The 23184-nt window shown below is 39.5% G+C and overlaps 1 protein-coding gene across 8 annotated transcripts in view; it reads right to left on the bottom strand.

The window, feature by feature from the left end:
* LOC147029991 (arf-GAP with GTPase, ANK repeat and PH domain-containing protein 1-like) overlaps window positions 1–23184 on the bottom strand; it is a 459947-nt gene that overhangs the window by 200514 nt on the left and 236249 nt on the right. For all 8 annotated transcript variants that reach the window (XM_085873585.1, XM_085873584.1, XM_085873587.1 and 5 more), the window contains one exon: window positions 5656–5808. In XM_085873585.1, coding sequence (XP_085729711.1) covers window positions 5656–5808 — 153 coding nt within the window. The remainder of the gene's footprint in view (window positions 1–5655; window positions 5809–23184) is intronic.

Raw genomic sequence — 23184 nt, 5'->3', positions numbered from 1 at the left:
GGTGTATGTTCCCCCTCCATCCCCTCCCTTACCTGAAATGGCGCACTGCTGATTCCACACGTGATAAAGCTGAATGTCTAAACTCGGTGTTTGCAGCTAAATCTTGTGTCCTAAACCCATCACTATCTCTACCCACTTTACCCAGTCACACCCAACTGTCCCTGGACTCTGTATCCTTTTCTCCTTACAAGGTGGAGAGCTTGCTTTCAAACCTCGAGTCAGATTCTGCAACCGGTCCAGACGGCATCAGCCCACGTGTCCTCAAAGCCTGCTCTTCTGCTCTTGCTCACCCTCTCTCTGTTCTATTCACCCTCTCATTTGCCCAAGGTCATCTGCCATCTGCTTGGAAATCTGCTAACATCACTGCCCAGCATAAAAAAGGTGTAAAAACAGATCCCTGCAACTACAGACCAATCAACCTTCTCCCAATCATCAGCAAGGTGATGGAATCCATCATCGGTCAGACATGAAATCCTTCCTCTTCTCCCATGGCTTGATTTCCAATCATCAATTTGGTTTCAGACCAGGTCACTCTACCCTGGATATGCTGCTTCTGCTCTCCCATCAATGGATGGAGGTCCTCAATGCCAGACAGGAAATCCGAGCCGTATCCATGGACATATCACGTGCTTTTGACACAGTCTGGCACCCTGCCCTACTCACCAAACTCTCTTCCCATGGTATTCAAGGCCATCTCCACTCATGGCTCACAGACTTCCTCTCCTGTCGCAGTCAACGTGTGGCCCTAAATGGAGTTCTTTCATCCCCTCTTCCTGTGCAGGCTGGAGTTCCTCAAGGTAGCGTTCTGGGCCCTGTTCTTTTTCTGGTTTTCATCAATGATCTCTCGGACTCTCTGGAAAATCCTCTATTTCTCTTTGCCGACGACTCCACCCTCTGCCGTACCATCTGTCATCCCTCAGACCGGCAAGCAGCAGCTTGTTCGCTCACTGCAGATCTGGATAAAATCACAAACTGGTCCAACACGTGGAACATGTCTTTCAATCCAGACAAATCTCACACTCTCACTATGTCTCTTCGAAAGGACCGTTTAAAAAACCCCCCCCATCCACTTTCTCAACAATCCTCTGGAAGAAGTCTTTTCTTTCAAGCTTCTGGGTCTCACTATCTGCCATGACCTTTCCTGGGAAAGTCACATTTCCAACCTCGCCTCAAAAGCCAGTCACCGACTGGGAATCCTCCGTCGTGCAGTCTTTCCTCGGCCCTCTTGAGCTCCTGACCACTTACAAAGCTTTTGTCCGTAGCCTGATGGAGTACTGCTCTCCCCTCTGGGCTGGTGCTCCTGCCTCCCACCTTTCTCGGCTTCACGCTGTCGAAACCAGGGCATTTAAGATCATCGGCATCTCCCGCAATGAAGCTGAGTCTTTGGGCCTCTCACTCAATCACCGCAGGTTGGTCGGTGGTCTTTCTGTCTTCTACCGACTCCTCTCCAGCCTTGCCCCCCCTGCTCTCTCTGCGATTTGTCCCCACCACATTTCCACAGGGTGCTCAAGGTCCGCCAACAACCCCCTTCTGGTAAAACTACCAAAATCACGAATCACTGCTCATCTTCACTCTTTCATTCCTCTTTTTTCCCGCCTTTGGAATAAACTTCCTCACTCTATTCTTTCCCATTCTTCCCTCCAGGCTTTCAAAACAGCTGTTCACCACCACCTCTTATCTTCCCCCTCGATCACCAAATCCTCGATCTTTTCTACCCCCGATAATCCACCCAAGCCCACTTCCTTCAATTCTCCTGCTTTCCTTCCTGAAAGTCCCTGTAATGTCCATCTTCTCTTTGCCATGTTCCCCGTCCCATCCCCATCCCTCTCCCTTCCACAGTTCACCTAATGTGTCTGTTCCCCACTGTTTTGTCCCTTCCACTCCCGCCCCTCTTGTCTCATGCCTCCTTGCTGTGAGTTGTGTGTTGGCTCTCATACGAGCCTCGACCAAGGTATACAAAAAAAAAAAAAAAAAACAGAAACGGAAGTCATCAATATACTTACGAAATCTTTAGATTTCAGAAGTAACAAACTAACAAACAAACAAACAAACAAACAAACAGAAACGGAAGGCATCAATATACTTACGAAATCTTTAGATTTCGTAAGTAATAAACAGACAGAGAGGGGTGAAAACATAACCTCCTTCACCTCTGATAGTGGAGGTAAAAAAAAAATCATACATACTCTCCAAGAGGACTACTTCCCACATGCCAAGTTTCAATTTTTTTCCTTGGTGCGGTTTCAGAGATACAGAGATGCAAAGTTTTTCCTGTTTTCCCAACATGACTGCCACACAATGCGACCTATGATGTCATAATTATCATTAAAACATTCCACATGAGTAGTCACTCCTATGGTGAAAATTTCGTCTCAATCAGCCATGCGGTTGGAGAGAAGAACACTCACATTCTGTGCAGCCAAACAAACAAACATACAGACAGACCCAAATGCAATACCCTCTCATCTGATGAAGGTTATAACAAAAACAATGATAACATTGTCACAAAGCATGTTGTTGTTGTTCGTCTTTTGGCTGCTCCCATTAGGGGTCGCCACAGCGAATCATCGGTTATGATCCGCATATTGATTTGGCATAGGTTTTACACCGGATGCCCTTCCTGACGCAACCCTGGTCGCCTCTTACGACACAGGGATAAGGATTGGGGTTCGCCATGATTCCGGGCTGCCCTACACCCTCTCATAGCGCGGCCCAGCACGGGGCTCCCGTCCTCAAGCGATCCTCCAACCCAAGCCTCCGAGTAGCCAGATTACAGGCGCACGCCACTACGCCCGGTATATTTTGTCACAAAGCATATACCAATTAATACCAATAATATTAATAACAATAATAATAGCAGTATCATTTGGCAATAATTATAACGAATGTATAATACCCGCCCTGGCCGAAACACACCTGGACTTGTTGAAAGGCAAGCTCATGCTTAAGCAGTATGCAACAAGGCCGCCGCAAAGACCAATGAAACTTTGGTCCAATGGACCAACGGGCCCGCTTGTTATATAAATCATGCCAAAGAAGTTGCTTCAAATTAATCCAAACTTCCAGGAAAATTCTAAAATTTTTCAATTAGATATTTTAAGATGAACCCAGTTTACCCAGGTAGTGTAAAAGGCAACAAACTGCTCATTGATCGCTCCTGACTTTTTTATTTGCTGTTCAGAAATTTACCGTGATATCTTTGCTGTTAATAATATGGAATTTCTGTTTTAAAAAAATGCAATGAAGCGGTTCAAGATGATTTTGTAATTTCACAATACTTCATCGTATGGATATAATAGCCTCAAGATGGAATCTGTGCAGATATAATAGCCGAAATGCTGCCTGTCAGATCCCGGAAGGAGAGGCCAAATAACGACACAGTTTGCGAGTACATGTCTGCTAATTTTATTCACAATGGACTTGTCTGCTTTGTAAAGAATGACAGGAAAACCTTTTGATATAATTTGCTGAAACAACAAACGGATTCTCAATGGACGAAGTTAGATAGGCATAGTAGGAAGCGACTCTGGACACTTGGAACCGTTATAGATGGATAATTGGCTCAGTAAAATTTAGGGTCCGATTCCCAGTTGTGATGGAGGAAATCGATTATAACCGGGTCATCGATTCCTTCGCCCAAGCCCACATTAATTTGTGCATTTGTTAAAGGGGTGTAGCCGCTTCAATATTTGGTATGTCCTTCCTTCCATCCGTCCGTCCTCCCATCCATCCTTCAACCATCCGACGTCCATCAAAAATGAGGAAGAAAAACCTTTCTAACCCACCATATTTAATTCTAAAGAGTTCTAATGTGTAATTCTGGAGAGTTCTAATGTGTAATTCTAGAGGGTTCTCATGTGTAATTCGAGAAGGTACTAAAGGGTAATTCCAGAGGGTTCTAAAGGATAATTCTAAAGGGTAAGCCTCAAGGGTTATTCTAAAGGGTAATTCAAAAGGGAAATTCTAAAGGATCATTCTAAATGGGTTTAGTTTGTTTCTAGGCTTTGCCTATTTTATATTAAAAATGCCAAACTGCACTGCTTCCTTTGGACACAGTTGTGATTTTTTTTGAAGAATAGTACTGCATGATTTTGGACTTTGTTGGATCACATGACGGACAAATGCAAGTGTGATAAAGCCATGAAAGCATGAAAGCCAGCAAGCATGAAAATATCACTCAAGTGGTATTAATTACTTTGGTCTGGCATGTAGCCAGTGTCGAGCATGAAGAAGCTATGTATGCACACAAATAAGGTTAAAAACGGCTATTCCCAAGTGCCAAGAAAACAGACACTATATCTTGTTGAGCCAAATTTGTCTGCATGTACCTTCTCCAGTGATAGCATCATAAACCAGATGCAAACAGTGAGTAGGGTTGACATAATTCTAAAGAGTAGGGTTGACATAAAAGCTGGATGTGGGCATGAGCAAAGGCAAACACATAAATACGCAACATGATAAATTAATTTTACTATAATTTTTCAGAATGTTTTTCAGTGATTGGAGTACAAACACATTCAAAGGGAAACTAAACCATAAATAGCACCATATTTGGTTTAGTTATATACTTTCTCCTCAAATATGCACCGTAGCTACCCTTGCCAGACGAGAGGGTATTGCATTTGGGTCCATGTGTTTGTCTGTGTTTGTTCACACAGAACGTGAGTATGTGTATTAATTACATTAGACTCTTTAAGACCTTTCACAACCCTAAAACGCATTAAGACCCCTAAGACCCTTCAGAACCCAAAGACCATCCAAGACCCCTCAGACCCTTTAGACCATTTAGAACCCTAAGACCCACACAAAACAAGTCCTGGCGAAGGTAAGCAATGTCTGATTGCTCTTTATAGTTGTTTATATGTTTCGGAATTTAAAATATATTTGGGGGAAAAGAAAGACATTGGCACAAATTGTGATTACCTCCATGACAACACTGGAAGCACTTGTGGAGAAAAATCTCAGCGGAAAGCTATTGAGCGACCACTTGCATTTTGATGCTTGCCATTGAATACTATATGGTATACACTAGTTTTCTTATATAATTCGACCATATTCCTTCGAGCTGGAATTTGACTGTACTAATGTGAACTGGAATAAAGTAAAGCTGATTTCAAGCAAAGGAACCCTGTATGAAGGTCTGAGGAACATTATAGTGATAGTTTTGTGGAGCTAAATGAGGACAGGGAAAGATTGTTCTTGTATGAATGTGGACCTTCCATAGCAATCCTGAAAGCATGGGAACATATATGTGGCATCATTGGTATTTGCAAGAAGCTCTTTTCCTCTGTTTTATCCGAGCTCATTCATGCAACCAAATGCATGACACTCAGGCATCTTGTAAGCTTGGTCCTGGTGAAGTTATGTCACATTCTCATCAAGTCTCACTGTCGTGGCAGCCTCAATAACTAGACATGGCACCGTGCAGTAAAGCCACAACCAACTTCTACATTCCACTTTTCGTGAAAAGCTTAAATAATAATCACAAAAGTTTGCAGGTATTGAAAGGCAAGTTTAACCATTCTGTTGCATTTCCCTTTAAGCAAAGATTTGCACACAAGTTGTGCAATTTTTGCACATGTTGGTAGATATGTAGAAGCTAGACAGTAACTAAACAAGCATTGGTTTCATCCACGTTGACATCATTGCTCTTACCACTGATGTCAGTCCACTGATCAGCACTTGAAACTGAACAAGAACGTTGGTGTCGTGGCTCCATTCCACGTGCAGCAGCAAATGACACAAGATCCAGACCACTGCTAGATCTCTCAGTGGATCCAGAACCAGGCGATCCTGAAATAGCTCCAGCTGTCAGGACAGAAATATGTATTTACATGATTAGGACATCATTCCACGAAGCAAGAAAAATGCACAAATGCTTCTGGCTCAAATGCTATATATTCCGATATAATAAAGCTGCAAACCCTCAAGAATTTTAAATAGTCCGTGATCCTCAATATAACACAGGGAAAAATCAAAGGAATAAGGGGAAAGAATGCAGTTGCAGGACTTTCTGCAAATATACAATATAATTTGTGTCAAGAAAGAAGCTAACCACAGGATCTAAAGTAAAGTTTACAGGATCACTAGTGGGATTCCATAAATGTAATTATAATCTTTTGTCATCACACTTCCATGAAAATCATAATTTTAATGGTGGAACTGACTGTGGTTTACAGGAAATGGAGACAAACCCACATGCTAAGTTTACAGTTGAATGCTCGGACAAATGTCTGCCCATGTGTTCTCCAACACATGACCAAATCAGCAGAGTACTTGTTGAAAGGCCAAACGAAAACACTTTTTGAAGCAGCTTTTGTGCTAAATGCTGCAGTTTCAAATGTGACAATTCTACGCCCCAGGGCCTTATTTAATTAGCTCTCCATTTTTCACGATGGTAAGATTTTCCTTCAATTATTCCACTTTTTACTTTCTTCCTCGCTCCCCAAATTTCATGACTTCACTCCGGTAAAAGGCCTGGTTTCCAAATAAAGGGGGGAAAAGGACCAGAACTAAGTCTGACAGCACCTTTTATGCATTTGAGCTAAACTGAAGTGTGCATTGTGATACTTTTTCCTGACATTCTGCCAACATTCACAAAGCCAACACACATATCATTTGCATGAACAGAAACCCTGCAAGCAGTGTACTTCAATTGAAGTGTTAATTAAAGATAAGAAAGATTTAAAGTACTGTATATATTTCAGGAAAGAAAAAAAAAACAGCTAATGTCCTTCTTTCCAAGGTTCCAGCTAATGCGAGCATTGCATTCCCATCTTCTTTCTCATCGATATTCCATCGAAAAACAATGGCAATGTCGCTGTGTAGAAGAATCCTCTAATCATGTTTGAGCTAGTGAAGAGACTGCCCTTGGGTAGCACTACTTGAGGTTTTTCATCTTTTTGAGGATGAAAAAGACTTGTGGTAGTAACCCTTTCTTCATTTGCCAATGTGCAATTTCAGAAAACTAGTGTGCATGCTGGAGGCAAAGTGGAAAGGAAGGCATTCAAAGAGCACGTTCCAATTGCATTAGTGGATGTGTCAAGCCGGACAAGGCAAAAAGGAAAATAAAAGAAAGGTCAATCATACATTGACGAGCGAGATATCGCCACAACCTATGAATTTGTAACATTTCAACTTTGTGACCAGGAAACAGTTTCGATGGGATTACATTTAAGTTGGATAAAAATAAAGCTGACTTGCTGAACAAATTTCGATATATATATATATATATATATATATATATATATATATATATATATATATATATATATATATATATATATATATATATATATATATATATATATACTGTTTAGATGATAAAGGGTGATCAAATTAATGACTGATACAAGAGCAATTTATGACATTTTGCAAAGGTATTTTTTGCCAAGTTTCACACTTTGTGATATTCATGCATGTTTAAAGATTTACAGTATATTTTTTATACATACAAAACTGAATAAGTTTCAGTTATCTTTTCATTAGTAACTGTTATTGAGATAGCACTCAAGAATTTTGTGAAGTTTCTGTTTTTGTGAATACTGTTATATTGCACATATAAAATAATCTTCAAGATGTTGAGCTTTTTATGAGCAATCATTTTTTGAGATGATGTTTGTGTTTGAGATGCACGAGCTTGAGAGCTTGCGATGACTACGTTATGATAAATTAGAATACGTATTGTGGCGTAATAGTTAGAGCATCCGCTCAGAGTCTGAGAGGTTGGCAGTTTGATTCAAACCAAGCCGAGTCATACCAAAGACTAAAATGGTACCTTACTGCTCCATTGCTTGATGCTTAGCATTTAGAGGATAGAGCACAACCAAACACGAGTATGGTATCTATGGGGAGGAATAAATTCCCCCTTCATTGCACTGCTAAATGCACAGAGAAAGACGATGTTATATATTATGATGTAGGTAGTACATTGTGATACGAGCAATCATTATGTTTGGTGAAAAACAGAGTGGTTTGGGAAGTGAAGTCACTTCCAACAATCTCAGTGATTGTGCTGGTAGTGTGAAGTCAAATCCAGTGTTATATCGCGCGCGTGTGCATGTGTGCGTGCGTGCGTGCGTGCGTGTGTGTGCGTGTGTGTGTGTGTGTGTGTGTGTGTGTGTGTGTGTGTGTCTGTGTGTGTGTGCGTGTGTGTGTGTGTGTGTGTGTGTGTGTGTGTGTGTGTGTCTGTGTGTGTGTGTGTTGTCTTCCTTCAATTTATAAGGGATGAAGTCTGATGGCACCAAGCTTCTGCCCTACCTTGAGGACGAAACACCCCAACACCTGACAGATATCCCTCCTCACACAATCCTCCCATCTCAACCGCATTCTACCTCTTTTCCTCCAACCTATGCATGTGTGTGTATATGCAATTTGTGTTTCAGCCTCTCCATGAGCCTTAGACCCTGTAAATAAGAATAAAAAGGGAAGCATTGTGTGTATATCAAAGGATTTTATTTTTGGAGATATTAAAAATAAAAATAAAAAGACAAGGTTATGATTTTGTGATTCTTGGCTTTCTTTCTCCTTGTGAGGTTTAACAAATTAACTACATCTGAATAAATTTCAAGGAAAGTTCTTATGGAGATGTATCAAAAATTTTAGCAGTTTCCAACTGTCTGACTTCTGTCCGTGTATGGCCACTTCTGTTTGTTTGTAAGTGTTAGTGACTTGCAAATCATGTCTAAATTTACTAATCTCTGCCATCATAGGAGGCAGTTCAATACAAAATTTAACCTTCGATTTCACATTCATAAAAACAATTAATCACGAAGCATTCTTGCATAATTAAACTGACAGAGGAAAAGGCAAATTAAACTGACAGAGGAAAAGGCAAAATAAACACACTCAAATGACAAATGCAGAGACTTCCACATAGAGAAGTCTTACAGAAACATACAAATTAAACAAATGAATCCTCTACCTGCAGACATTTGATTGGCATTTTTAGCCCCCGTTGGACTTTGTCCAAAACGGGGGTTTATGGATTTGGTCTTCATTTTCGTGTCCGTGCGTCTTTGCATACGCAACCATTTCTCTGACATGTTAGGGAGTATCTACGGAGGGTATCCATGAACCCCCCCCCCCAGAACTCTACCAAACCAACTTTTTAGACGGTCCTATTACACATTTGAGATGTTAGCAAAAAAAATTCCCGGCACTCTGGTGATATTCAAGACGGTATCCAGAATGGCCGCCAAAATGGGTAAAATCATAGAATATGCTATATAACATCTCAAAAATGTGGCAAATTGGAAAAAATAATCATTGGGATTTGGTTCCTGATCGTTAGTTACAAGTTTCTGATAATTGGCTATATACTGCTTTCTGCATTTTGGGTGGTATTGGGCCTCTGCTGTAAACAAATCAAATCCTCGGATCGCCTCAAGAGCCACTCATGATTGTTCTCTTCTGCTACTTGCAGAACTTTCTGCCATCCATCACGTTCAAATGAAGAGGTGCCTTCCTTTGTGTTGATGACTGCCTTTTTCACATGGATTCGGCCTTCAGTATTGCAGAAAATACAATCAGGTTCAAAAATGATATTTTCTGATGCTTTCTTGTGCTTTACCTTTCCTTATTGGCTGGTAGATGGTCTGGGAGCTTCAGGATCGTTAGATGGTTTACTAGCTGTTAACCTATGTAGGTTCAGGGTAAATCTTTGGTAACATCCTCGGTGACAGCCCTCGTTCTCCTGGATCTCATCAGGAATGCCCTGACAGATATCTGTCATTCGATATGAAGAACCTGGTGGTTCAGCGAAGCAACGATCCCGTATATTTTTGAGAAGTGCCAATCTATCATTTGGATTCGTCAAGTCTGAAAAATATGTGAACGATTCATGCTTTATTCCAGACATATGAATGACACAATGTTCCCGTTTGCATTTTCTTTTCCATTTCAACAAATTTATTTTGACAATTACATTAAGCTATTTCTTGCTTGTCTGACATCTTGACTTGTGATCTTGATTAGCTATGGTCTTGCTAAGCTAACTAATCTAAGCTGGAAAGAGAAAAAAATACACATAAAAATATTAGTACACATAATACTTGAGTGTATGTAAATATTCAAAGTGCATCGGGGTGTGTATAGTGGTGTGTTTGTGTGGGTGTGTGTGTGTGGGTGTGTGTGGGTGTGTGTTTTCTGGCTTTAACATTGTCCGCCATCTTCAATTCCAAGTACGATAACAATAATAAACATCCTTGATAAGAATTACAAGACGTATATTCCATGGTTCTGTCCCTCTATTATTATATTAATGATTATTTGAAGCTGACATTTGATATTTACTAAGATATTACCATTTTCAAAACCATTTTTTATTTTTATGGATGGCAACAAAACATAAATCACCACATAGGCCGATTAGTTTATATTAATCAGGAACATATATTTACAATGAATCCAAATATTAATTTACTGTATTTTATTATTAGTTTCAGGCTGTTATATACAATTTTCTATGATATTGCCGATTGTGGTGGCCATTTTGGATGCCATCTTGGAATTTAAGCATCGCAACAAAATTCAATCACTAGGTATTAGTTACTAATGATGAGAAGCACATTATTCCAATGAATAATTTACAATTTTGTCACAATTTTTGGCTGTAATATATAATTTTCTATGATTTTGCATATTTTGGCAGCCATCTTGGACGCCATCTTGGATTTAAAAAAAATTGCAACAAAGCCCAATTATCAGAAACTCGTAACTCATGATTAGGAATCAAATCCCAATGATTATTTTTCCAATTAGCCACATTTTTGAGATGTTATATACCATATTCTATGATTTTACCCATTTTGGCGGCCATTTTGGACGCCATCTTGAATATCGCCAGAGTGCCGGGAATTTTTTTTGTTAACATCTCAAATGTGTAATAGGACCATAAGAGGAAGCTAAAAAAAGTTGGTTTGGTAGAGTCCTGGGGGGGGGGGGGTGCACGGATACCCTCCGTAGATACTTGACTATATAGGGACCAATTATATTCGTACTTGGAAAAAAGGTAACACATGATGGTTTACATATTCACGCCCCCCCCCAAGTTCTGCTCCAAGATGGCCGACTGGCAGCCATTTTTTGTTTTTAAAAACCCGATGTTGAACATGTCCTTAACCATTTCTTGGACATGCATTTACTGGTGTTGTTCACACTTGGCACCATTTAATGAATGATGGCTTACATATGCACTTCATTCTTTTTCTGACAGTAGATCCAAGATGGCTGACTAGTGGCCATTTTAGTTGTAAAAAAAACCCGATGTTGAACACGTCCTCAACCATTTCTCGGACAAGCATTTACCTTTATTGTTTAAACTTGGCATACAGATAATAATTAATGAATGATAGCGTAAATATACACGTAATTTTTTTTTTCACGTTCAGATCCAGGATGGCTGACTGGTGGCCATTTTAGTTATAAAAAACTCCGATGTTGAACACGTCCTCAAGCATTTCTCAGACATGCATTTACCGATTTTGTTTCACCTTGGAACACAGATAAAGAATGATGGCTTACAGAGGCACATCATTTTTTTTCCCGAGATCACATCCAAGATGGCCGACTGGTGGTCATTTTCTTACTTACATGGGTCACCCACCATTTCTGAGACATGCACAGTCCGATTTGGATCAAACTTGGCACAAGCACAGTACACGATGGCATACACTTGCGCCTCACTTTATTTTGAGATCGGATCAAAAATGGCCGACTGGTGGCCATTTTAGTGTACATAAAATATGGGTTAGCTCTTTAACTCTGGACAGCAAAATACTAAAACAACAGGGGCTGTGACATTTTATGTCTTTTTACTTGTTGTTTCCAACAGTAAGCTCCCCAGCTTCAGAGCTAACAATGATAGCTGGAGCAAAAACAGGTTATTCTTCTTCTCTTCGTGTACATGGTCACATCTCAAGGAGTAATGCACCACCTGCACACTGGCAAAAATAATTTTCTTCGCAAGATGAGAAGTTTTCATGAAACAAACAAAACCATAAGTAAATGTATCAAGCCACAAGATACTGTGGTGAGAAAACGTTTGTGAACCCTTTAGAACTTATTGTAGTTCTGCATAAATTTGACCTAAAATGTGATCAGATCTTCATACAAGTCCTAATAATAGATAAAGAGGACCTGATTAAACAAGGGCACTCTTCGATATCACGACATTTCCAGATATACCTCCACCCACATTATATTCCATCATTATACATACTTGTCCCAAGTTTGATATAAATCACTCAACCCAGATTCAAAATATAAAATAATTCTGGCTGCCAGACCATGCGTCATATCAGGTTGAAATTTACAACATATTCTGCATGAATACAAGATTATAATTGCGACATATCACGTTAATTGATGAAGCAGTTCAAGAGAATTTTTTTAGTAGATTCTCATTCAATCCAATATGGCTGCCAGATCATATGACCAAATAATTATTCATGAACACCCTGGTATCCTCAAGGCTTGGGGAACATGTGGGTGACGTTTCCCCTCGATCTGTCAAGCTGTTCTGGAGAAGATGATTTTTCAAAGGTTTATTCTTCAAAAAAAATCATAGCAGCCAAACCATGTGACCTATGACATTATCGGTGGAGAACTTTTTGTTGCTCATGGAAAGTCAATCAGACCTGTAAAGTTTTGCCTCAATCTGTTCAGCCGATTTGGAGAATATTTTTGAAGGTTTTCATGTTAAAAAAACAATAAATGGCTGACGAGCCACGTGAAAGATGACGCCATCAATTTTTTCCGCCGTACAATTTAGCCCAAGATGACTCAAAAATTTTCATACTGATCGGATAAAGCATTTGATGTCTGCAATGACGATGTCATAATGAAGCCACCGATGACATCATCAAAAAAAATCACACTTGTTTCCCATGGGGAGTACTGCAAAATGTGGTTTCAATTTTTTCCATGGAATGGTTTCAGAGACACAGCTGTCCAAAGTCTATCCTTTTTTCTAACATGGCTGCCACAGCAAATGACCTATGGCATCATAATTATCATTCAAACATTCTACGTAAGTAATCGTACCCATGGTGAAAATTTTGTGTCATCAGTTAAGCAGTTGCAGAGAAAACAAAGAAAATTAGCATGGACAGACGTACGTATGTAGAGACGGATAGACAACCCCAAAACATAATTCCTTTGGGGACTTTCTCAGCGGCGGCATAAAAAAAATAGGGGCAACATCCCTGGGTACTCACCTGGTAGAGGGTGGATAAGATAATCGGGCAACCACTGGGAGGCATGGATGAGCCACAAAATATGTAATGGAGAAGAAAGTAAATAAAAATTTTGGAAGGGAAACGCCTCATTTTTTTTGTTTGTTTGTTTGTTTTTTATGCCGTGGACAAACTTTGGTACATACCGGGTGATGAAGGTTGTGGTCAAGTTTGATCAAAATTGTGTGTGTAGTTTCAGACAAGAAAAGAAATACATATTTTGGGGTGAACCCCACCCCACTGAACAACCACTAAAACAGAAGAAGTTGCAAGTGTTTGTGGACAGACGGACGGACTACAGGAAGGACGGACAGAACTACGTTACAGGTGAGCTAAAAATATGGCTATCATTGGATCACGGGGCAGGGGCAAGGGCAAGCCACCCTGACAGGGGAGGCGTACCCTTGACGATCAATCTGTGATCGCACATATCGAGTTGTAGTATGTTGTTGTTTATGTGATCTGTCCATGTGCTTTTATATATTTTTCTATTTCTTCAAGAAATATTACTGCATATAATTTTGTGTGCTCCTTCCATGTCCTTCAAAAGGATTCCTACTTTGACAGAATAATACACATGATACGTGCACATATACACAAAAATACATAGATACGTACACGTACACACACACACACACACACACACACACACACACACACACACACACACACACACACGTACTTACATATTGTTGGGGGCCAGGGGTCAGTGGCGAGGACGACCGTTAGGTGGGGAAGTTTACGCAGTCTCCCACCATACTCCCGGGATTTTATAGGCTGTCGCTCCGGGTCACTCCAAAGCCGGCGGGTCGATTCATCGACCGTGAAACGCCAATATCTCGACCGCGTGGCGAAGGGTTAATTGTCCAGATCCAATATACCTAAGCAACCCTGCAGTCTTGGCTACCGGGGGATTCACACCCTCGGAACGTCTGGCCGAACCGGATCACTCTACCAGCTACGGTAGAGTATCAACTTCCACCGACCAACTCCTGCTCGGATGCAGTCGAGTGGGCCTGCCCAGGACGTTCCGGCTATGATGTACCGATTACCGGGGATGAAACTCCGTCTGAACTCAGACCCAGACCATGTTAGACGAAGTAAAGGACGAAAACGAGCTGGGAACATTTCTAATAATATATTTACAGAAAATAAAAGACAAGAGAAGCGAGACTGAACGCGAATATGCAGGAAGTATTTACGATGATCCAAAAACACTTATTCAGTTCGACTTAAAGATGGGCCCACACGCAGACACACACAAATGAAAAGAAAACCCAGAGTCTTTATTGGACCCTCGCAGCCGTGGAGAGAGACAAGCTGGGGGTCAGAGTTCGGTGGGTACCTGACAGTCGGAGGGAGGGCATGCTCCACGATGCGGCACCAGACAAAGGTCGTTGGACTGATCCCCAGTCGCATGTGGGGGACTCGAAGCTCATGGCAGAGTTCGGGAGGCGAATAATCTGTGTCCATGGAGGGGGGGGGGGTCAGGGTCGCTCTGTCCTCCCTTGTAGAGAGCCAGCAGAGACACGCTCGCCGCCTCAATGGCCCTCTGCTCAATCCCCGTGACAGCAAAAACCCCTTCGTACAGCAACGTAGACCTCCTGTGATCACTCTTCGGAATCGCTCCTTGAAAACCACCCCTTCGTAACAGCAAAAACCCCTAAGAACCTCTCAGAACTCTCGTGCAACCCACCAACAACGCCTCAGAGAGTCTCTGGAATTTATGGACCTCCCTCAGTGGGGAGGGCCTTGGGAAGCACACCTCGCTGTTCGCCTCTAATTGGCCAGGATCCTACAGGCACACCCTTCCTGGGCAGGGTTTCGGCCATGCCAGGAGAAAGCCGCCCTCCCCTCCATGCGTGTTTGAGGAAGGTGGACGGTGGTGAAGCCACCATTGCGTGTCGAACGTTCGTGGAAGCCGAGGACTGGGAGGCGAGGTTGTGTTCAATGGGTTTTACAAAACAATGTGAGGCTCCCCTCTCAGCAAGTCAAGGTACGAGCAGCCAACGGTACACAAACATATACACATACATATACACAAACACACACATATATATATATATATATATATATATATATATATATATATATATATATATATATATATATATATATGCAGTAGACTAGGCGTAAGTCGTCACCATCGGGACCGAGAAAAAAGTGACGACTTAGAGGTGTGACGACTTACGCGTATGCGAACATTCATGATGACTGTGGGGTGAAGGATGAAGTCGCGCGTGGCCTGCACACATACGTGTGAGAGGGGGCAACAATCTCGAAGCCGGCTATTATACCAAAAGGGAAACGCAATCCTTGGGGCATTTTTTTTGTATGTAATGAAAAGGTACTGTATAATGTATGTAATGAAAAGGTACTGTACTGTATAAATGAAAAGGTACTGTATAATGTAATCCAAAAGTTCATTGGTGAGTTGGAAAGTGATCAAGCAAAGATGGAATTCATGAATCACTTTATCAAAAGTAAAGATAATGAACAACTGGAAGACAACTCATATACCATCAGTGATGGTATATGACCATTGACAAATGTGGAATGAATGGCTGTTAGAATTCATTCATTGGAATGAATGTGGAATGAGTTTTCATATGGAATGAAAACTCATATACCATCGACAAATTACATGACACACAGTCATCGTGATGACTACCACTCAATACCTATGTGAAAGTGAGTGCGGTGATGTACAAAACAAGCCAATATAAAACCATGATCGGACTTCAACACTAAGCTTGATCGATTCTTTACTCCTTCGCCAGAGACTGCATTGCGCAGCCTGTCTACTTCTTCAGATGCATGTGGGACGGCGCGCTGACTGAGCTGAATGCAGCACAGTGATAAATAGCCGATCACTGGCGGTGTAAACCAATGAGCGCGCATCACGATTCCATGAAATCGGGCTTCTCACAAGGTAGAAGTTCCGTGTGACGAGTTAGGCGTGGTAATTTACTTGAGTTTCCATGACGCGGGAATGGACAACATCTGACGACTTTGACGAAGTGACGACTAAGAGATGACGACTTACAGACTTTATTCAAAGGGATTTAACATTAGATAAATTCGGGACTTTTTGACGCTGCTGACTTAGGCGAAGTGACGAGTTACACGCTGCCGACTTACGCCGAGTCTCCTGTTTGTGTGTGTATATATATATATATATATATATATATATATATATATATATATATATATATATATATATATATATATATATATATATATATATATATATGATAAATGGGGTTTCTAAGGCATCCATGCAAATGAATGAAGAAATGAATATATATATATATATATATATATATATATATATATATATATATATATATATATATATACATATATATATTATATATATATATATATATATATATATATATATAATATATATATATATATATATATATATATATATATATATATATATATATATATATATATATATATATATATATATATATATATATATATATATATATATATATATATACATATATATACATACATATATATATATATACATATATATATATATATATATATATATATATATACATACATATATATACATACATACATTTGTTCATTCATTCATTCATTTGCATGGATGCCTTAGAAACCCCATTTATCATATATATATATATATATCCATGCAAACATATATATATATATATATATATATATATATATATATATATATATATATATATATATATATATATATATATATATATATATATATATATATATATATATATATGATAAATGGGGTTTCTAAGGCATCCATGCAAATGAATGGGGAAAAGGGGGAACTCTGAGTCAACCCCAAAAAAGCCCAAAACAGGAGACGGATTCCTCCCCCTAACATACAAATGAATGGGGAAACCTGACTCAAGACCCATCAGGTCAAAGGAGGAGAATGATTCCCCCCCCACCACCCCTCTGACTCTCTGACTCGAGGCCCATCAGGTCAAAATAGGATACTGATCTCTGCCCCATTGAAGAAATGTTAAATTGAGACTGACTGATTAAAGCACTTCATTCCACTCAAAGAGTGAATGGGAGAGTTTTGTTTTCAGTGTTTTCAGTTCGTGCCATGAAAATGAGGAAGTGTTTTCAGAACACACTTGTGCTGCGAAAAAAGAGGAAGTATTCTGTGAAAGACAAGGCCTCATGGATATATTTTAAATCAGAACACTAACAAGCTTTTAAACGTAGGTTTTATCAAAATCATTTAAATAATTTTCATTTTCGTGTTAAAATTAGTCAGACTGCTTGAGAACGTATCGCCCACGTCTTTCCCAAGCTGCCTCGACCAAATCAAGTCATTTCCAATCTGGAACAACCCTTGGAAAATCCATTGTTTTGTAATCTCCCATTACGTCATTACGTGATTATATAAACCAACTTGTGTGCCCAGCATGTTTCATTCAGAGAATGGAGCATTCAGATTCTTACGACAACCTTACGGATCAATCATTTTCACAAGATGAGAGGAGAGATTCTCAAGCCAATTTATTATTTATTGTTTAAAACAGAATTAAATCACTATACAACCAATAATTATTGTATGTCTTTTTTTCAACAACTTGTTCCGAATCAGAACATCGTTCATTACGGATGTGGAGAACGAATTATCTGAATTACACGACGAATAGATAAAAATAAACGACTTTCTTGAAGAGATTTATTCCTTCAGGAATGAACTGAATGCTATTATTTTTGACTGGAAATATTTACTATCATGCCCATTGATCCCAAGTCGAAGGTGAGAAACACACATGTGTATGTGTGTGTGTGTGTGTGTGTGTGTGTGTGTGTGTGTGTGTGTGTGTGTGTGTGTGTGTGTGTGTGTGTGTGTGTGTGTGTGTGTGTGTATCTCTGTCTGTCTCTATCTTTGTCTCTGTCTATCTATCTGTCTCTCTGTGTATCTATCTGTCTCTCTGTCTGTCTGTCTGTCTCTTTCTGTCTGTCTGTCTGTCTCTTTCTGTCTGTCTCTCTGCCCATTTGTCTCTGTCTCTGTCTCTCTATCTGTCTCTGTCTCTCTCTGCTTGTCTGTCTGTCTGTCTGTCTCTCTGCTTTCTCTGTCTGTCTCGATATCTCCCTTGAGTGTTGACTCATTATAATTATTATTTTATATTTTTCAGTTTAAACACCTGTCTGGTTGAACCAAACACACAAGTTAATCGTCTGGAGGAATCTGACCTGATTACTCAAGACATCTGAAGCAGATTGCTGGAAAAGATCATCTATTTTTATAATTCAATATTTATCCAAAGAAGAATGTTTAATATTTTTTTCAATGTTGATTAATTATACATGCTATCCTTATAATTATCTGATTTTGAATTACAAGAAAAGAATAAAGATGTAAAGGAGGAATGGGGGTAGGTGCGCTCCCCCAACGACCAACCACCCCCCTCATCCCACCCCTCCCCACTCCGTGTGTGTGGGGAGAAGGGTGGGGGGGTGGGATGTGGGGGGTGGTGGGTCAAAGGTGGGGGACGCACAGGGGGATGAGGGGGGAGGGTGTGGCTTGTGTGGGCGGGGCTTGTGTAGGCTGGGCTTGTGTGGGTGGGGTTTGTGTAGGCGGGGCTTGTGTGGGTGGGGTTTTGTGGGTGGGGTTTGTGTGGATGGGGTTTGTGTGGGTGGAGCTTGTGTGGATGGGTGGATGGGTGGATGTGTGGATGTGGATGGGTGGATGTGTGAGTGGAGCTTGTGTGGATGGGTGGAGCAATTTTTTAAAATTAAATAAACACTAGCATAACCCGCGCTCTGCGCGACATGTTGGGGTGGGTGTGTTTGAGAAAGGAACTGATGCAGAGTATCAGTAGTAATTTTACTTTAATGCAGTAAGTGGAATACGATTTCACTGTTTCAGAACCATTTTATTTACTTTTTTGTACCATGCACCTCATATGGTCTTTGAGATAATGTAAGCCGAATATCACATTACTCGAGCGCAGAACAAAGTCGAAGATAGCGCGACACGAAACCACAAACTTGGAAATAATATATAAGATGTTGTGTGGGGAACTAATTAACTAATTAACTCATCACTAATTATGTGATATGATGAATGTGGTTTTTGTGGGTGGAGCTTGTGTGGGGTGGGGTTTATGTGTGTGGAGATAGTGTGGGTGGGGCTTTTGTGGGTGGGGATTGTGTGGGCAGGGTTTGTGTGGGCAGTCAAAAAGGGGCGGAGTTTAAAAAGGGGTGGAGTCCAAAAACAATTCAATGTATCTTTGTCTTTTGTAATTCCTGTGAATAAAAAGAACCTAAAATCTCTTCCCCCTTTAAATCATATACCTTATAAGTCCAAGGAACTGTATCTATCACATCAACGATTTTAAAAAGCTCATTTGTCCACAGCTTTGTATAACCTTTTTCAAAATGAGATTTCCACCTACATATTCTTACTATATCACCAACTTTGAACTTAGGCTTTTTGACATTAATCTGTTTTTCATATTCTAATTTTGTAAATGTTTCTGATGGTTTGGTATTCATTGAGGTGTGAATCGTATCATTATACTTATCTACAAAATCCTGAATAAAAGATGACCATTGTTGAGAACCGAGTTGAGTGAATTTTTTATATAGACTCTCTTTTAAAGTGCAATTGAAGCGCTCAATAACAACCACTTTTCCTTTATGAAAAGGTACTGTATAATGTAATGCTGTTCTTTTTTCGAAAATTCATTAATGTCTTGTTATAGAACTCTCTACCCTCATCAGTCAACAATTTTTTCGGTTTTCTCTTGCTTATATTAAATATCTGTTGAAAGGCCAACATAAGAGTATTACCTGTTTTTTTATTTTAAAGGGACAACCCATGCATATCTACTCCTCAAATCAATAACGGTTAAAGCATACTTGTACCCCTTATCATTATTGAGTTCAATCAAATCAGCGGAATAGATATAATCAACTTCCTTGGAATAAACCTTCCTTTTATGAAACTTTGTGTTCATTGGTTTATGTAATTCATCAGCTAATTGTTCTTCAGTCTTTATGACATTAGAGCCCATAAGTTTTTTGAATTTCCAAGCCCAAGTTTCAATTTAGTACTGATCATCTTCTTCACGATGAACCTCTCAACTTTTTCTCTCAAGGTTGGATTTTGTATCAGAGACAAATTATACAACATTTCTCTGTCGGCATTATGTTTTTCTTCCAAAGTTGTCTCATTCCCATAATCAATATCGTGTCTCATGCACACTTCATCAACCCTATTGATGGGTTTACTCCACGGTTTAGGATTGTCTGCCTCATCTAATCTTTAATCCAAGTTTGTTCCTGGACCACAGAAAGAACACCCTGGTAGATGTAATTCCCCTGGTATTCCAGTAGTTGTAAATTTACTTCCTGAAAAATTTTTTGTATATCTCCTCCACGTTTGTGTTTGGAGATAAATTGACTCTTTTTTTGAACCACACACCGAACATGTACCTTTTTGTATAACCCTGTTATTTTTACTTTTAAAATATGAGATATTTTTAGTATTAGTTTTCTTTTTACATTTGAGAAAATAACTCATTTATTTATGAGAAAAATTCCTACAGAGTGCGAAAACCTTTTTAGTTTCCAACATGCACATTTGAATCTTAATTTTTAAAACATAAAGAATTCTCAGAAATGTCTTCACTCTCTCCTCCATTTATTTAAGAAAAAAAATGGAAAACTTCAATTAAAGTCAATCACACCAACATCATCAATAATACAATCTTTATCTCCACGTTCTCATTTATACCTTCTGCCTAAAAACAATGTTAACAGTCTTGACGAAAATATTTCTAATACACATCAATTTTGTTTTCCTCCACGGTGCATTGAGATTTATTTATTTTCTGTAATACCCCCAATCTTTTTTAATCTCACTGGTTTCCATATTTTTATTGGTTCACGAAAAAATATTTTCCCGAAAAAAATAAGTGACCACTATATTCGTTATTGTTGTGTGTCTGTCTGTCTGTCTGTCTGTCTGTCCCGAGCATAGCTCCATGGGTTTTGATCCGATCCTGACAAAATTTTGGTGGGAGGTTTATATAATGATCTAGTTGTGTTTTCCTGAAAATAGGCGTGGTGCGCCCATTATGGGTGGAGCCACGCCCAAAAAACATGTTTTTAGGGGGTAGCCGATTTCAATTTGCATCTTCTCCGAGGGGGTTTGTCGAATCTGAGAGGGGTTTCGGTATTTGGTTAGCCCAACGGAGCTCGATTTTTCATTTTCGTCCCAAGGTCAAGGTCACGAACTTATAAAATTGCAAATTTTGACGTAAATTTTTTTCTTCTCCGAGGGGTTTGTCGAATCTGGCAGAGGTTTCGGTATTTGGTTAGCCCAATGGCACCTGCAAAGCCCCACAGAGCTCGATTTTTTCATTTTCGTCCCAAGGTCAAGGCCACATGGTCACGAACTTAGAAAATTGCGAATTGTGTTTTTAGGGGGTAGCCGATTTCAATTTGCATCTTCTCCGAGAGGGTTTGTCGAATCTGGCAGGGGTTTTGGTATTTGGTTAGCCCAATGGCACCTGCATAGCCCCAAGGAGCTTGATTTTTCATTTTCGTCCCAAAGTCAAGGTCACAAGGTCACGAACTTAGAAAATTTCGAATTTTGACATAAAAATCATACGACCGCCCAAACTTTGAGAGCTGGGATGACAATATTTTTTATGCATTATCTTGAGGTCATTCCCCACCAAAAGTCTTGAAACCATTTTGCTCTATCTCGAACACCTTGCCGTGGCGCCCCCCCCCCCTTCAAGTTTGTTTTTACGCTGATTTCATCAAAGTATGGATAATCCGATGAATGCGAAACGCCATATCGCCTATATGACGTTATATTCTTCCTGGAATGTTCCAGAGGAAGTTTTGCACCAAAGGTCATAATCCTTGACCTCTGACCTTTAAAGGTCACAAAGGTCAAATTTTCAAAGTTGTGGGAATCAAACCGGGTTTTCGACCTTCTTCGACGAACTAACTCCAATAAGCTATAGCACGTATCCTGTTTCCTTATTTTAATGTCCACAACATTGTTTTGTGACCTTTAAAGGTTATGCAAAGGTCAAATTTTTAAAGTTGTTGAACGAAACCGGGTTTTCGACATTTTGCAGCTAATAACTTGTCACTCGCACCACATCATGTTGATCATTTTTATAACTTGGTCAAACATTATCACATTGTCTCATCCTTGACTTCTGAAACAATCTACATCGTCAAATACCGCTCGTGAACCATCGTCGTCTTCAGACTTGTTAATATTTTTTGTTGTACTATATTTCTGTCGTTCAGCCTGTGCCTTTGTGTAATAATTTGATAAATCAATATCCAGTTCTTGGGATACACCAAGGATAGAACCATCTTTACCAACATAAGTCATTTATATTACATTAAAAATAATGTCATCAAAAAATTTATTTTTGTTGAGTTGAAATAACACATATAGACATTATTGACCACAACACTTGGAATTTAATTCTTGGACTTGAAATGTTTGATAAACACCATTCTGTAAGAATTTTATTACTTCAACAGGTGGTAGAAGACCAAAACTATCAAAATAATATTTGTCATGACTATTAAAAAGACAAACCCAATGAGAACCGTTCCCATTATTATCTTCGAAGTTCATAATAATATTCTTTGTATGTTTAGACACGTTTGTTAATTCATCTTCTCATACAAATAACCACATTATGAATTTTTAATTTCTTACAATATTTGACAAGTTCTAAATTTGAAGTTGTATTCTTTCCAAATTCTTTAAACCACTCATTAATGCTCATTTATTTATTAGAAAGAGATAATCCATTACCCCTTTTGGTTAATTTTACACCTGCTGGTGCGAGAGAAGAAAGTAACACTTTTCTCCAACTAACAATCTCACTTTTACAGGCAGACTTTCAAGTTTTTCAGCAAAATCTACGAT

The sequence above is a fragment of the Eptatretus burgeri genome, chromosome 3 (assembly GCF_056783735.1).
Source record: "Eptatretus burgeri isolate ZD-2024b chromosome 3, Ebu_testis_v1, whole genome shotgun sequence".
Classification (NCBI taxonomy): domain Eukaryota; kingdom Metazoa; phylum Chordata; class Myxini; order Myxiniformes; family Myxinidae; genus Eptatretus; species Eptatretus burgeri.
The sequence above is the reverse complement of the archived record's forward strand: the minus strand, read 5'-3'. Positions and strand labels throughout refer to the sequence as shown.